The sequence below is a fragment of the Monodelphis domestica genome, chromosome 8 (genome assembly GCF_027887165.1).
Source record: "Monodelphis domestica isolate mMonDom1 chromosome 8, mMonDom1.pri, whole genome shotgun sequence".
NCBI lineage: Eukaryota > Metazoa > Chordata > Mammalia > Didelphimorphia > Didelphidae > Monodelphis > Monodelphis domestica.
The window spans coordinates 210,869,421-210,887,441 of NC_077234.1; the positions used below are offsets into that span (position 1 = coordinate 210,869,421).

The 18,021-nt window shown below is 36.3% G+C and overlaps 1 protein-coding gene across 10 annotated transcripts in view; it reads left to right on the top strand.

Annotated features, from left to right (window-relative positions):
• The window catches only part of JADE3 (jade family PHD finger 3), a 219,398-nt gene extending 206,214 nt beyond the window's left edge, over positions 1-13,184 (top strand). For all 10 annotated transcript variants that reach the window (XM_016424827.2, XM_056808545.1, XM_016424826.2 and 7 more), the window contains 3 exons: positions 3,702-4,175; positions 7,961-8,078; positions 9,850-13,184. In XM_016424827.2, the coding sequence (XP_016280313.1) occupies positions 3,702-4,175; positions 7,961-8,078; positions 9,850-10,763 (1,506 nt within the window). In that variant the 3' untranslated portion in view covers positions 10,764-13,184. The remainder of the gene's footprint in view (positions 1-3,701; positions 4,176-7,960; positions 8,079-9,849) is intronic.
• Positions 13,185-18,021: the final 4,837 nt, after the last annotated feature.

Sequence of the window (18,021 nt, forward strand, 5' to 3'; positions counted from 1 at the left end):
ACATTAGATGAATTCTTTAGATTCTAATTTCTTGAGGAACATATATTTTATTTAAGGACCTGTAACTTAATTTTCTTTCCTTTTGATTAATTCATATTTATGCTTGTACCTTCTAGAACTTTAAACTGGAAAGATCCTTTTTATTCCACTTTTCATAGTTTAAAAAGAAATGATAACTACAGAACACTTAAAATCAAGACCTCCTTAGTCCTATGCTTAATAATATCATCTCTGTGAGTATTTTTTTTCCAATGGGAGTTTGACTTAGCCAAGAGGTAGAAGAATATGACCAACCAAGAAAGATTTTTAGATTTCCTCCTCGTTATCTTGGAGAGCTTGTCAAAAGTTTTGAGACATATCTACAAATCCATTGCATCTTAGATTTCAGGCTCACCCTGGGAATCTCTGACAATCCTGCAGGGCTTAGCCTTCTTACTTATAGAACAAAAAATGGTTTTTTTAATGGACATTCATTACAAAGAATTATCCTCTCATCTTAAACTGATTTTTGTTCCCCTCCCCCAAATTCTGTAAATGATAGAAAATCCTCTACTATCCTAAAGGTTTATGTAGAGATAATGATAGGAAACATATCGAACATGAATTCTTTCATCCTACAGAAGGAGCAATTTGTAGAGCAGGTTGGGCAGAAAAGGAGAAAAAAAATCCCAGGTTTTCCTGAAGGCTATGAAATTCTTTTAAGTCTTACTATGTTATCTAATCTTGGGTATGTAACTTCCTCCATGGTCTAACAGGTCACAGTGAAAGCTTTAATGAGATGACCTGATTTTCCTGGTTTTTGTTTCTGGGAGGCTTACCTGACCACTCAGCAGACAGTGAGTGGGTTAAAGAGAACACATTTGTTGAATGCTGGCATCCATTAAGGGCTTAACTCATATGTTCCTAGGAGAACTGGGATTCCAGCATTACTCATAGGATAAATCAATTCTAGAGCCATGAAAAGATGAGAGTGAGTTACTCTCTTGCCTCTGTGGTGGCATACAAACCATGAGCCACCAATTCATAAACTTTGTCATGTTTTGCATTAGATTAGGTATTTGGATTCCAGCTTTCCTTTTGGCTCCCAATATCATTTTAATGCTTCTTCATCTGTAAAAAATTTCGCTTCTGGAATCTATGCTATAAAGGAGTGTGTCATAGCTCCATGATCCAAGGTTAAGTTCTGTCATATCAGCTACCTCATTAGGCCAGAAAGAACAGAAATGATGTTAATGATTTCCTTTACCCTCTAATAGACTGAATTCAGACAGATCCAAGTCTCTAAGATTTTACTAAGTGCTGTGGGATAAACCAATCACTCACATGTTGGAGTTTAGTTCAGATATAAAAGACAAGGTTTCTATGCCTCACCATACTTTTTCTTTGTAGCTAGCTCTGAACCAAAAAATATATATAATTACAAAGATCATTTAAAAATATTCTTAGTAAAAGTTCTAATCATTTGCTTTCAAATGTGATTTGGATATGGAAATAGTAGCATGTATCCTTCTTGAGGCTAGGGATTATTTCTGGGTTTGTATCTTTAGTCAGTAAAATTCTTTAGAATCTTACTTTAGAATGACCTCCAGGAATTGATGCAGAGTGAACGGAGCAGAACCAGGAGAACGTTGTACACAGATACAGATACACTGTGCCACAACAGTGTAATGGACTTCTCTAGTAGCAGCAGTGCAATGACCCAGGACAATCCAGAGGGACTTAAGAGAAAGAATGCTATCCACATCCAGAGAAAGAACTGTAGAAACAGAAATGCTTTAGAAAAATATATGATCGAATAGTTTGATGGGCATATGATTAGGGTTTTGATGTTAAAAGGATCACTCTACTGAAAATATGAATAACAGAAATAGGTTTTGAACAATGATACATGTATAACCCTGTGGAACTGCTTGTCAGTTTTGGGGTGGGGGAAGGAAAGAATGGGGGGAGGGGATCATGAATCATGGAACCATGGAAAAATATTTTAATTTTTTTTAAAAAGGGGGAAATCTTTGTTTCCAATGAATAATGTTTGGAAATGACCAAATAAAAATTAAAAAATAAATAAAAAATAAAAAAAATAAAGTCTCAGCTAAAAAAGGGGGGGGGGGGGGAGAATCTTACTTTTCCTACTCTGTGCCAAGCACTGTGCTTTTGGCTGGGGAGACAACATGAAAACATTATTTACAAACAAGATATAGACAAGACAAAAAATGAAATATAAGTAACAGAGGGAAGACACAAGGAAGATTGAGAAAAACTTTTGGTGGAAGATTAGATTAGCTGAGACTTGAAAGAGGGCAGAGAGGCCTTTCAGGAGGGAGAGATGAAGAAGAAAATTCCAGATGTGGGGGACAATTAGTGAAAATGCCCTGAGTCAGGAGATGGATGTCTTGTGTTATAAACAGCAAGGAGGCCAGTATTACTGGATCATAGAGCACATGGGAGTGGATGAGGGGTAAGCAGACTGCCAGGGTAGTAGGGGACCAGGTTATATAGGACTTTGAATGCTAGAGGATCTCATATTTGATCTTAGAAATGTTAGAGAGCCACCACCTTGCTCCTAGTAGGCTGAAAAAATGCTCGTTGAATGAATCTTGTACATAACTGTTTGGGGCTTCTGTGGTCACTACCGTATATCTTCAGACAGTATAGTATAATGGAAAGAGCACTGGATATGGAATTAGAAGAAATCAGAGTATCTGGTTTCTGCTCTTCCCCATGTGACCTTGGACAAATCATTTAACTCATCTGGTCCTCATCTGTAAAATGAGAGGTTTGGATGAGCAGACTGACTGACCTCTAAGATCTCTTTTAGATATAATCTTATGATACATGTGTAGTATAAATAAGCTCACCTCTTAGTAGAAATGATTTAATTTGTCAGAAATACTTTGATGTTATGTAGCAAATTTGCCAACTTGGAAGTATTTGGAATATTGTGTCCAAGTTTTTCAGGTTTTGAATTTCTAATTTCGGAACTCTAGTTATTACTCTTAGCAAATATAGTAAATATAGTAAAAGAGTTATTACTCTTAGTAATATCTCTTAGTATTATCTCTTAGTAATAACTAGAGTTCAGAAATTAGAAGAGAAAGAGCAAGGGACTCAAAATGTAACCACAAAATCTTCTATTCCTGAAATAAAATGCCACACTGTTACTTATAACAAATATTTATAACCTTAGCCATTGTGAAATCATTTTTTAATAACCCTTGCCTATCCATGTAGTGACAATAACCCTGGACACGGAGTCAAATGGTCTGGGTTTGAAGAGTTCTTCAGCTGCTTAATAGAAGTATAATTTTAGACACATCACAGTCTCAAAGCTTTATTTCCTTATCTTCGAAGTGGTACTCCCCATCTCACAGGGATAGATAAATATAAAAAGCTCAAATATAAAATAAGTCATTATTATTAATTATCATTTCAAATCTTTTCAAGCTCTGTTTTGGTGATCCCAATATTTTTTCTCAAGGAATTGGTTTGATGACTTCTCTAAGTACTGTTAAAACTCATGTGATGGATGCATGGTTTAAAACAGCTTTTTGTTAATAGAAGTTCTTGCTTCTTGAAAGCTTTTAGGCTTGGGGTGTTGTTTTTTCATTTCATTTTTGTTTGTTTATGATTTTTGTTTTTGATAAGTGTGTTTTCTCTTCACCCTGACTGATTCTGAGTTTTGTCTCATTTTCTTCCCACAGTGCTCTGTAAAAAGCTGTATCACAGCCTTTCATGTTACCTGTGCATTTGAGCATAGCCTGGAAATGAAGACTATCCTTGATGATGGGGATGAAGTCAAATTCAAGTCTTATTGCCTCAAACACAGCAAAAACAAGCAGAGCTCTTTGACTGAAACAAGTGATCATTCCCAAAGCACGGGTGATCAGAACCAGATTGAAAGTGAGAAAACCAGTCTGCGGGCCCAGAAATTAAGAGAGCTAGAAGAGGAATTCTACTCCCTGGTAAAAGTAGAGGATGTTGCAGCAGAACTTGGCCTCCCGAAGCTTGCTGTGGACTTCATCTACAATTACTGGAAATTAAAACGAAAAAGTAATTTTAATAAGCCATTATTTCCTCCTAAGGAGGATGAAGAAAATGGCCTAGTGCAGCCAAAAGAAGACAGCATTCACACTCGCATGAGAATGTTTATGCACCTGAGACAGGATCTGGAGAGGGTAAGGAGGCTTGCATTATTATAACCATCTTATTTCCAGGAAAGTAGCCTATTACTGTTGGAGTTTGTGCAAGCAGCAAGCAATTCCTGGTCAAATAATAATAACATCATCATCATCATGGTATCACATATATTGATCTTTAAGGTTTGCAAATTGCTTTACAAAGATTTTTATTATAATATAATTATAATTAAATATAATCTTCTGGAGTTCAAATCTGGCCTCAGACAATTACCAGCTGTGTTACCCTAGGCAAGTCACTGAACCCTATTTGCCTCAGTTTCCTCACCTGTAAAATATACTGGAGAAGGAAATGGTGAACCCTTCCAATATCTTTGCCAAGTAAACCCCAAATAGGGTCACAAAGAGTTAAATACAACTGAGCAATGACTGAGCAATAACAATAATTAAATGTCATAATATAATTATACTATGTTTAATAATAATATTAACATTTGTATAGTGCATTACTATGTGCCAGGCTAAGCACTTTACAAATATTATCTCATTTGATTCTCACAGCAACCCTGGGAAGTAGGGGCTATAATTACCCCCATTTTTTTTTTTTTACAGATGAGGAAATGTAATCAAACAGAGGTAAAATATCTTGCCCAGGGTCACACACTGCTAGTAAGTGTCTGTAGCTGAATTTGAACTAAAAAATTCCTGACTTTTAAGTGGCACATAACTTCCTAAATAGAAAATAGCTACGTTTATTTCAAACTTGTAGGCACAAACTCTTTTACCTTTCTAGTCAAGATCAGTTGAAAAGGTAATATAAGATGTTCCAAAGCTTACCACTACACTAAGACTTTTGGGATATCTTGAATTATCCTACTTTTCTTTTTTTCATCACTCTGGTTATAGTCAACCTTTGACACTAAGAATTCACACTGGGGTTGAGGACTAAAATGATTTTGTTTGTTTTTAACTAGGAAGACCCTCCCCAACACATACATACATACATACATACATAGACTCTGTCTCTGTCTCTGTCTCTCTGTCTCTCTGTTTCTCTGTCTCTCTGTCTCTGTCTCTCTGTCTCTCTCTCTGTCTCTCTCTCTCACCAATCAGTCAAAAATTCATTAATTAACTGCTTTGTAACAGAGCCCTGAACTATGTGCCAAGATAATACACCTTTTGGATTTTTCCCGAACACAGCCTATTTATCTAAACTTGTGAGATCCTTGCTTATCTTGTCAACTGAACACTCATCCACTGAGCTAGGATCATCACCCTTTCAGGCCAATACTGGGTTCAAGTTAGTAAATTCCCTTTCTAAGGGATTTGCAAAATGATACAACTTACCAATGCCACTAAAACTTAAAAATGAAATTCTAGGATAGTTTTGCCTCAAATATTGTCAAGTAAAGTTTTGTGTTACTGCTCAGTAAAGGAAAGTAAATTATCATGACCAAATAATGTGTAGTTATGTGTGTAGTTATGAAATTGGGGTAGAAACAGATTTGATAATCTGCTTATCTGATCAGTAGTCAGTAATTCATTATAAAACTGCTGGTTTAGCACTGGTCATAATAATAAAGAATAACCCTAGAGGAAAATATGCTGCTCATAACCAATTTGGTAGTTATTTTAGACCTCTGAGAAGCACAGCTAAAAAGTATTTAATGTAATTCTCCCTAGTGCCCTACTCCTGTGAAGCAAAAAGAATATCCATGGGAATTTTTTAAAAAACAGCCTTCCTGTCAATTTTAAATTACTTTATTGAAAACATAAAAAGCTGTCTTTCACTCATAGATCCTTCTGGAAATTATCTTTCTTTACTCTGTTCCCTACCAGTAAAGGGTGGGACTGGCAATAGTTAAATCTAACTAATTTGGGAAAAGAAAGTACACTGAATTATGGGTTCCTATAGGCTCAAGGAGGAAAAACCTGGGTGTAGACTAATTACCAACTGCTGTAGCTAACTCTAAAGAGGAACAACCTGGACCTTCTTGCCAAGTGCCATAAACTGTATCTTAACATAGTCACTGTTCTATTTCATTCCAACTTAGTTATATGTTTGTGAAAATTTTTACACTGGGCCCCAACTAAAGTAATAGTTTATTAGGTATGCAAGGTTATGCCTGGGAGAAGTCAGCAAAATATTGGCTTCCACATTTCCCAAAACCCTGTCTGGGGTCCTAGAGATCATTCACGTAATCCAGCCTAATTACCTAAACCTGTGGTATCCTACCCCACCCCTTCAGGAGGCTGTGGTAAGAAGGCACTTAGTGCTTAACCAGCTGGCATTTTGTCAGCCTATTAATGGTCTTAATAAATTACATTTATGCAAGAAGGTGTTATATGATTTCCCTGATGTCCTAACACAGTTATTATAACTCTAAAGATTCAGACTCATTCCATGAGAGTTTTATCTTTTATGATGAACATAATTTGTATATGACTGATACATCACAGTTGGAAAAACCTTTATCTTAGCCATTTTTCCAATTGACATTTTTTAATACCATTCTTCCCCAACTAATCTAGCACTTATTTACACTCAGCCTAGTTCAAGTGCTATTAGATTAGATTTTATGTTAGAAATTATAAAAGGAAGGCAAAAAATGAAAAACCCTACTTTGTATTAATTATATCCTCCCTGGAAATTGTTACATATATGTTTTTCTGTGTGTAAATACATAGACATACTTGCACCCATGATGATATGGAAATGCCTCCACTTAAGTCTCAAATGAAGTTAGCATCATATAAATACCATTATTTATACAGGGGTGTGCTAATAGTAAATGTTTAACAAGTAGCTCTTGGGGTGGGAAAATGTATGCACAACACACTTTTGTTTAATTTGCATTATTAACATTTTTCCATTACTTTCCAAAGAATAGGTAATCACTAAAACTATAAATCAAGCCCTGATTTGTCACTTTTGCTGCTTTTCAAGGGGTAAATTCAAGCCTTGAAAATTTAACAATCAACTCTTGCAAGCTGATTTGAGCAAGCTCCAGCACACCTTTATGTGTAGTTGACCCCAAGTCTCAAAAGTGGAGTGTGAATTCACCAGATCCTTCCAAGGTGGAAAGGCTTTGAGTTTAGATAGGTGATGGTGTACAAATCAATCATCCAGGGACCAGCATAATTTAAAGAGGCTCATTGCCTGAAGGTTGAGTACCAGATGTCAGACCAGAAACCCATAGCTACTAAGGCTTTATGGCTTTTGCAATGAATAAGTAAATGAATGATGAGTGAAAACGCATTTATTAAGTGCTTACTTTGTGCTAGAGCACTGGAGATGCAAATAGAAAAAGTGAGACAACCTCTGCTCTCTAAGAATTTATATCTAAGTAGGAAAGAGAACAAGCTTAAAAAAAGAAGTTCTACTTGCCACAAGGGTAGATCTTTGTAAACGAAAGGGAAATACCTTGAAGAATTGAAGTGAGGTAATAAAATAAAATGAATAAAAGTTCTGAGAAGGGAGATTTGCTTCATAAAAGGAGTATGGCAGGACTCCTTCTTTACCAGCTTTTCTGAAATTATTTAATATTGGGATTAGATGATCTTTAAATGTTTCATAAGATTCACTTGTAAATGCATCTGTTCCTGATGTTCTTTTCTTAGGAAGTTCATTTATGCCCTGTTTTTTTTTCTGGATTATTTCTGATGATTCTTGTATGAAATTCCTTATGTCTTTATGTGTTATTTCCATATGATCTTACACTGGGTTTTACTAGGTAGTCTTATGTTATGTGCCTCACCCACATTACATTTTTCTGCTTTACACAAGTTAAATATCTGCCTGTTGGGGGTGGTTGAACTTCCAGGTCAGAAATCTGTGCTACATGGTCAGCAGAAGAGAGAAGCTAAAACTGTCCCACAGCAAAGTTCATGAACAGATCTTCAATTTTCAAGTCCAGCTTGCAAACCAGGAAATTGCTACAGGTAACCACCAACTAATGTTATGGCTGGATCACACCTATGATTTCATTAGTGTAGGAAGCTTCCTGATAAAGAAATTCCCACTACCAATGCTGATCAGTTCCTATTCTGCATCTGAAGGTCATAGTTTCTGAAGCATTAAGATGTGAAGTAATTTGCTGAAAGTCACCAATAATTTATTTAGTTTATTAGAGGCAGGAGTTGAACTCAGGTCTTCCTCTTTCTGAGACCAGCTTTCTTTCCACTATTCCATGATGTCTCTCAGCTTATTGTTGTAGTGATCCTTGTAACACTTTACCTAAGGACCTGAAAGAATTCTTGTAGGATTTAGAGCTGGATGGGTCAAGATTTGAAAGTATCTACAGTTAGGGGACACACCTTAGTGTCACTGGGGAATCATGGAAATTGTGTTTTGTTTTGGTTTTTTTTGCCTTTTGTCTCTGGACTTGGACTAGGCATTTAGTAGCGCCTAGCAGAGCTTGGGGACTTAACAATACTTGTCTTGTACATCTCAGGAAATTACCATGAAAATCAAGTTAGTATTTTGAGAAATACACATTCATATGCAAATAGAGAGGAATCGTTAATTGATTTTATTCTGTATTTCACTGTCCTCAGAATAATTATATAAGAAGGCAGATTGCAAATTACCTAGAATAACTGGAACCAAGACTGCCTGATATGGACAAGAGTGAAAACTGTCACCTATTACCAAGAGACATAATGGCTCTTGTCTCTCTACCTACTTGCAACCATCCAAGAATTTTCACATTTGCTCAGAAATGGTCATTCTAGGATAGCTAAAAATAAGCAAAAATAATTAATCCTCTAAACAATGGAAATATTCCATGGCTTCATGGGAGTTTGTCTTCAACAGATTAAATAATGGAGCATTTATAGTAGGTTTATGAAGAGCATGAACTGAAGTAGGTGACCCTAGGTCTTGAAGGTCTTGAAGTTTGTGTCCAAGGAGTATAAATTCACTAAGTCCTTCTAAGCTGGAAAGGTTTTGAGTTTAAGCAGGTGATGGTGTTCCAGTCTTTCAAAATTAAGAGAGGCTCATTGCCAGAAGGTTGGGTACCAGGTGATAAATGTTTTCCAAATGCAGAAACTCCTAATTACTGAGGTTTTTTTGGTTTTTGCAATGAATAAGTGAATGCATGGATGAAAAGGCATTATTAGTTAAGTGTTTCCTTTGTGCTAAAGCATGAGGATACAGATAGAGAACCAGAGATAATCCTGCTCTCCAGGAGCTTATGCTTTAAATAGGAAAGAGAATACATAAAAAAAACCTAAATTCTGCTTACTACAGGGTGGATTTCTGTCAGTGAAATGAAGGTATCCTGAATAATTCAGGTGCAACAATACTCTAAATTGTACAAACATTCAGGAGAGGGAGATTTTGAGGGTGATTTTGGGCTCATTTTTGATGATTCATATAAAATTCCTATTGTGTTTTTTTTTGGGGGGGGTCTCCATCCTAAAATGCTTTTCTTGATTTTCTTTTCAAAGTAGGACAGAAAGAGAAATATAGGAGAGGGGAAAGGAGGTCTCTGTGTGTGGTGTGTATAGAAACTGAAAATTTGAGAGTTGGGTGCTACATAGGTAGTCAGTGGTGTTTCTAAAAGCAGCTGTGAGCCTGTAGACACAGATACTATTTGATATTTAGATAGATGAACCTGTTCTGCTATAAAGATATATTCATGTAATTCATGTATGAAGATTTGTTTATGTAAATTGACTATTAAAATGAATCTTTTTCCTTTCACTTTAGGACATCCTCTGACAAGTGCACTAGAAAACACGTTGTTTTACCCACCTCCAAGAATAACTTTAAAGTTAAAAATGCCTAAATCAGCTCTGGGAGACTGCAAAAACAACTCAGTGAAAGCCAATAACAGACCTCTCTCACCTGATGAAAATAGCAACTCAGCCCCAAATTACAACAAAAAGAGTATGCAGATACCCCAGGAAACTTTTGAAATGCGAATGAAGTCTTATTCCAGGTATTCCTATGACAGTAGGAGCAATGGGCTACTAGCCAGTCTCAGTCATTCTAGGAATGAAGTAAAAGATTCTGGTCTAGCTCAACCTTCTGAGTTCCAGCGTGGGCAGTCTCTTGGCAAGCCATTAGCCCTTCAAGCTGCACTTCACGGACAGTCTTCCATTGGAAATGGGAAGATACAGCAGAACTCTAGGTTTGCTAAATCTAATGGCTTAATGGGCAACAGCAGGTCAGGTGATGTAACACAGAGAGACAATTCTAGTCAGACTTCCTATGAACAAGAGTCTGTGCTTTCTGCTCACTTGTCTAGTCAAAGCAGCTTTAGAAAATCTTCCATGGAACATTTCAGTAGGTCCTTTAAAGAGGCAACCAATAGTTTGGTGAGAACCACAGAAGACCTCAGATGCTGTGAAAAGCCAACTAGAAGACTTAATACCAAGGAACGTTTATGGAGTAAGCAGACTCTTGAGTATCAGACAGGAGGGGCACCATATCAGGAAAATGATGGGTATTGCCCAGATTTGGAACTTAGTGACTCTGAAGCAGAAAGTGATGAGAATAAAGAACAAGTCAAGATCAGAAGAAACAACTCAGACAGGGAAAGCCCTTCCAAGGATTTTGGAAGAGATTGTCGCAGCAGAAATAAAACAAGTATGGTTTCCCACAGTTCTGTGCAAAGGTGATTAGAAACTTGAAAGGGTAACTCAGCATTTGTATAATCCCAGTGTATTGGTGCAAACCTAGACACCAAAGGATTCTAGAACATAATGCCTATGTTAGGAGGAGATGCAACGAAAAGGGTGAAGTAATTGTTCAACAGTGAATTGGCCAGCAGTTTTAAGAAGACGAACCCAGCTTCTGCAAGGGCATATAGGAGTCAGCAGATTTTTAATTGGTTTTAGTTTTGTTATAGGGAATGTGTGTACGTATGTGATATATGTGTGTGCATGCATGAGAGAGAACAAGGAATAGATGAGCATATAGTAAGTGCTCAAAAAATATACTTTTGGTTGATTTTCTTTTGCTTCAGGAACATATTTCCATTATGCTGGGTTCTCAGCAAGACTTATTGTTAGCAATAAGTAATTGAAGTGCCAGGTTGCCACTGGTAGCCATAGGAATTAACAGCCCTTGTTTCGTTAAGGGGTTGCAAGAGAGGGTATGATTTGCAGACACTACAACCACATTCCTATTGCTCCTGCAGTACATAACTACTAAACTGAGGTCCTATTCTTCAGTCAGTTTCTAATTCTGTGGAAATCCGTAGTAAACTGGCTTCAGGGCAGAGACCAAGAGACCAACAGTATAGATGCTGCCAAACTCACTGACCTCTAAAAATGCCCCTTTCTTTACCCCTTGCAAAAAGGTTGTGTTTCTCTTCAATGTACCTTGCTTTATTCTGTAAATATCACCCCTCTAGGACTTTAATTTTTGGTGCCTGTATATAGGATTGCTTGTTTGGGGAATGCACTTGTAAATATGTTACCCAGCTAACAAGTACAAATGGCTAATTTGTGGATAGTGTTTACAAAAGTAGAGGTACTACTTTAAAGGAAGATGCTCTGATGTTTAAACTGAGGCAATCATGGAGGAGGATGCCAGGACCCTTCCTCAAATGAGACCTTCTATCCCTCGGGGCTATTTATACCTGGTATTTAAAAATAATAATAATAATAAGCTTGACTAAATTCATTTTGTCTGACGGTTTTGTATGTTTGCTTTTATTTTGAAGCACATTTTTATTGCCAAACAGAATTTGCAAGCATATGTTGAACACATATGGGCATATTAAGCTGCTTATCAAACTTGGATTGGAAGCAATATCCCAAACTCAAAGCTCTTTAGTTTCTTTTGAGAAGTAGCTGGCTTCCTGATCCCAAACCCTCCACCTGACACTTTTTATTACTGGAGAGAATCATTGCATTTGTCCCTATTCCAACAAGAAAAAAATGTTGCATACCTAATTTAAAAGATGCCATAGCTGACAATAAATACCTGCTCTGGGTTTGGGGGATTTGTTTTGCTTTTCATAGCCTTAATTTATCATTCTCTTGCTTCTATTTTGAGAAAGCACAAGAATAACGATCAATACAATTTTTTTCAAAGGCCATTTCTTTTTCAAAGCAAATTAAAATTTTCACTTTCATTTTTATTTCCATTATTTTAGTGGTGGAAATTCAGGGCCAGTTCTCTTGGGAAATAAGGTAAATTTGGCAGCTTTGCTTCTTCTCTTTATTTGACTTTTTGTCCTTACAACTATTTCTTTTCAGGTATTTAAAAATGTTTTTTTCATGATATATATGTATATATATATGTGCATATATACATATATATATATTTCTGTACTTTGTCTTTCCCACATTACATCATCAACATACTTCCTGCATGTGGGTGCATGTACCCATGTGTAAATTTGCAGTAGAGCATTTGAAGTTTCAGATATTTTATTTTAACGGAAAATGCTTTGTGTTCTTAAGCCATGTGTCATTCAGAATGAGTAAGTTAATTTCCCTCTTATTTGTATTCTGTCTCCTGAGATTTTCTTTGAGTTATTGTTAGCTATTTATTAGTATGATACCGTAAAGGTAGCACTGCCTTGAGAAAACTTTACTTAAGAGGCCAGCTGAGCAGCCATGTTATTTCATGCCTTTCAGTTATGAGTATGTGGGAGAAAACAACAACAACAACAACAACTAACACAGAAATGGTGCTTCAGCCAAATTCCAGATATTTTACCATTTTGGGGATGGTGATTAAAGTATTTCCAGTCAGGGAAATAGTTTTGATATTTTTTACAGGATTTTACTAGGTAAATGAAGGAGACTTTGGTTGTATAGCTCTCAAGTGTTGTCCCCAAAGTGTATTTGCTAGTTTTTACTGTATGTGTTTGGTGGTTAATTGTTGTTTGAAGTATTACCTCTTAACCTTATTTGTTAATTTTTTGTTTGCATTTTGTTTTATATATATATATATATGTATATATATGTACACATATATATACATACACACACATATATATTCAATTTTCCAAGATAAACTTGATCTTTTTCAAATGTTCCCTTTTTACAAATACTTTTTCATTAAATTATGAAACTGCTAACAGACTTTCTTTGATGGTGGTTTATTGAGACTTTCGTCTTTTCAAAATATCTGATTATTTAGCAAGAAACACATCAGACACTAGCATTATATTGTGCTTTCTTTCTTCTTTCAAAAATGTTTTGCTTCTTGAAAATAAATCTCCCAAATGGTTTGAGGTTGCAAAAAGAGTAGATTCAGATGAAAATGAATCAAGAAAAAGAATTCCCAGAAATTGGACCAACCCCAGAAAATATTCTGATGATGCCCCACAGTTCTGACATCAGGAGCCAGCCTTCAAAATTCTCAGGTTATTTCAGTTGTACAGTGGTTGATGTGAGTAACAGGCCATTTCTAAAGCAACCAGGATACTATAAGTCCAGAAGAGCATCATTTTCCACCAAAAGTATTCACTGCTAAAGTCAGAAGGCTACTCCATATTAATAATGTACAGGTTATAGTGTACCCTGGGAGATCTAAGGAGCATTTTATAAAGATTGTTTTCATTATGACAAAGAAATGTACTGGCTTAATAAGACCACAAGAAAAATCACTTGCAGAGATAGACACACAAGGTAAGATTCTTATATTATGAGAAAAGAGTTGGAAAGAAAGCAAGATAACTTTCTCTGTGAGTCAGGGAAGCATTCATGGAGTTGACTTCTGAATTTGGATTTGAAAGAAGGTAAGGGACTTCAATGGATGAAAGTAGAAAGGGGGAACTGAAAAAGACCATTCCAGCTTTAGGGACAACATGGAAAGGCATAGAGACAGAAGTGGGTAAAATGAGAAGGGTGAACAGAGAAGGAGCCAGTTTGGCTGGAACTTGGAATATATGAAGAAAAGCAGAAATAAAGCTAAAAGTTGTTAGCATCCTAAAATGAAAAAACTTAAAGAAAAACTATCATAGCTAACCTGCATGATAAAAGATTCTTGCAGAGATTGCTCTTACTCCCAACTTGAAAGCAGAAATTCATACTTTATTTGGAAATGTAATGGGCAACCAATCATAGTTTTTGAGCAGAGGAGTGACACATTTAGATAGATCTATTTGGCTGTAGATTGGATGAGTTTCATAGGAATAATGATAGTAGCTAACACTTAGATGTGCTTCATGGTTTGCAAAGCACTTTACAAATTGGATCTTTACAACAACTCTAGGAAGTAGGTGCTATTATTAATCCCCTTTATACAGTTGAGGAAATTGAAGCAAACAGAGGTTAAGCAATTTGCCTAGGATTGTGTAGTAAACATCTGAAGTTAACTTGAACTCTGGTCTTCCTGACTCCAGGTCTGGTGCTCTATACACTGAGCCACCTAGCTGCCTCTGTATAAACGTTATAGATAGGACAGCAAATGACCTGATAGAAGAGTTAATGTAGCTGGGAATTGAATGTGATTGAAGATTATATTGCTGACAACCCCCATTCCCTGCCCCCCAGTAGATCTTAGACCAAAGGACAATATAATAATGGTAATTTTTGCTAGAGTATAGAAGGAGAGAAGTGGTTATAGTCTGTGTCTCTGAAGGGCACATACCAAGATAATCATGGACCCATCAAAATCAAGTGTTAATAGCAATATTGCAGAGTGACTGGGCAAAATTTTGCTAGGTATGCATATGGATATAAATATGGCAAGGAAGAATGCCTCATCTTTTAATTTAAAAAACACATTTTTTATGTTGAAAAAACTTGTAAATGAAAGGTTAAAATATCTCCATGGGCTTTTTGTCATCTTGAAAATTGCAGTCATGTTCAGCTATCTATGTCATATGTAAGTCCCCAAATGAGTACATGCTGCTGGGAGAGGTGAGGAGGAAGTCCACCAGTTAAAATCCAAATATTCCATAGTTGAGAATTTTTCTAAATTTTTTCCAAGAAAAAAGTTCTTACCTAAAAACATTTTTTTTACACCAAGCCCAATTGTAATATGCTTCTGATTTCCAGGAGCAAACACAGCAAGCTTAACCGAAGAGGTAAACCCCAGACTGATAAGCAATGATCCAGGGCAAGTACTCTGCCTCTACTACAAGGTTTTCAGTTTAGAAAATCTCTAATCCACAGGTCATTTGTTCATGGACAAAGCTCAGTCACTATTTAACAAATTGAAATATATAGTTTGGGGTGTTTTTTTCTTTCATCCTCTATATAGGGACAAAATTAGTTTATATGTTATTCAAAGCTTAACAAATCACTTGATCTGCATAGAGAATTTAGAATTTAGAAAGTCACCTAATTACACTTTTCCCAAGATTTTTTTCAGGGCTTTCAGATCTTGCTTTTTATTCTCTGTCATCTTGCTGTCTACTCTGCTAGTGACCTTATCTGTTCATTATATCATTTCAACCATCTTTGTTGTATGGGTGGGTTTGACAGGTATTTGAATACAAGGCTGTGTAGATAGAATTCTCTCCCCAAGGGTCATCCGACCCAGCTCATCTTACCCAACATCCCATTTACGTGCTTACGCTGTGTGAATGGATGGACATGAACGCATGTGCAGGGGGAGGATGGAGGATAAAGTTTTGGTGTGCCATTGTCCAGTCTCTCTTCTTCCCAGAGTGTGGTTGAGAAGGCTGGCTGGGAGCCAGGCGAGAGAATACACACTCATGGTCAGTGAGGTTAGAAAATTAGGCCTTATACTTCCATCCTTTTTATTTTTTCTACTTTTAAGTAATTATTAATAAAATGATGAAAAAATAATATCCTGGACTTATTGATGCTAATTTAAATTTTACAAGGCTCAATAATATAGTTATATATTTTAAGGTTTACAAAACATTTTTATCACAACAGACTTCCATATAACATAGGCAATATAAGAATGATTATATGCTCATTTTACAGAAAGCAAAACTGAATCAAGTCAAATGACTTTCTCATGTTTATGTAGTTAGAAAGGATTGAGTCAGAACACTGGAGTTTCTTTCCCACTTCCCTTAAAAACAAAACAAATTTTTAAAAATCCAAATGTTTCCAGAGACATTGGCATTTATTTTTGCTGAATTTCAAATTATGAGATTGTTCTATCTCACCCACACCAAATGAACTCTAGGTGTCATGCTCTAAATTATTACAATAACTTTTCTGAATTCCTGGGACATAATGAAGCTCCCTCACTCTCACCAATGGGGTATTCATTATTGAGACAACTTCAGAGATTAGATATAGCAAGATGTCATACGTCCATACAGCAGTGGAATTTATTTTACAAACTGAACACCAAAATTTGTCTCTTTGCCATTTAGTTCTACTTTCAAAACAAAGATATTTTCTATTTTAGCTTTGATCAGCTGCTTGGAATGCACCTGTAGATTTTCTTGACTAAATTTTTTAAAGGCATAACTTTTAGTCTATTCAGAAACAAGAAACTGAGATGAATATGAAAAATGTATGGCCAATTCCATTGCTTTTGACTACTGTGGAAATGATGTGGCACAGACCAAAACTAAATAAAACTAATTCATTCCTTCTCTGGTCCCTAAGCTGGACAAACTATTAAAGGATGTGATAATATTTTGAGGGCACAGATTTCATATTTTTCTTCTACCTCTTGAGTTGGCATCTCTGTCATCAACTCTACCAGTCACCGACACTCTTCCCTTTTTCTCAGTTTAGATGTCTAATTGATTCTGTTGTGGATAATTATGAAATTATTTTGTAACTGTTATCTATGGGAATAAACCAAAATATAACCTTTACATGGGTAAAGTGTGGATAGGGTTGCTGGGTTGCATTTTTTTTAAAGCCGTAACTACACTTATGGGTAACCTTGGATTTAGTAATAATGACATATAGTTTTGGGCAGCTAATCATGCATGAGAAAACACTATAATTTCTAAGGAAGATAGTGTTTCAATTATTTGGCACTTTCTATCTACCTCAAACATAGCAAATCAAATCTTTTTTGCCTGGTTGCACCAGAATGAAGAAGCAAATAACCCTATAAGCCTCTGTGTGGGAGAGGAGGAAGGGAAGGGAGTGAACATTTATATAGCACCTACTATATGCCAGGTAGTGTGCTGAGTACTTTATAAATATTACCTTATTTGGGAGTATTATTATGGGCTGTTTAAGGGGAAGAAACAAGAGGTAAATATATAAATATTTTTGAGTTTATTAATGGGAAATGGTATAGGAATGAGGATAACAAGAAGGGAAATTTCTAAATCTTATCCCCCAAACTAATCCCCTAATAACTATCCTAATGGCTAACTTCCTAAGTTAAATAAGTTAAGTCCCACATAAATAGTATCTCACAAAGTTGAGTCCAAGATGGGCCGAGGTCCAAGAGGAAAGGTAACAACGGCTCCCAGCCAAGTAGATGAATCTTCCTTATATTCTCCAGTCCAGCTGACCTGCAGTCTGGCTGAAGTAGTCTCTCCACAGATGATGGTATCTTCTAGGGCCAGTTGTATCTTTGTATGGTTGAAATTGCAGCTACCAGCCAAACTTCCTGTTCCTACTTCTGCTCCAGAAAGAATGACTATTGGTAGTTGGGACAAACCTTCCCCAACCTCCTTGCTTGGAATCTTGACCCAGGGTCCCATGCGATTCTGTGTCACATATCTCTGTCAATCAGAATGCAGTCTTTTCTCTTCCTCTATACAGGAGGAGAGAGCTAGTGCAGTTTTCTCCTCATCCTTGTCAACCTAGAGCCATGAGCACATGCCCCTTTTGTTGCTTCTGTTTCTGTAGTGTCTCTTCTTTCATGCTTTAGGTAAAAAATTTTGGAGGTGAAGTAAGGTTACCGCTACCTTTTGAACTTTAAAAATTGGAAGAGTAAGCTGCCAGAGGCCCGATGATTGGAATCTATGCCAGGAGTTATGGGCAGCTAAGCCCACTGAGGAACAAAGCCCCA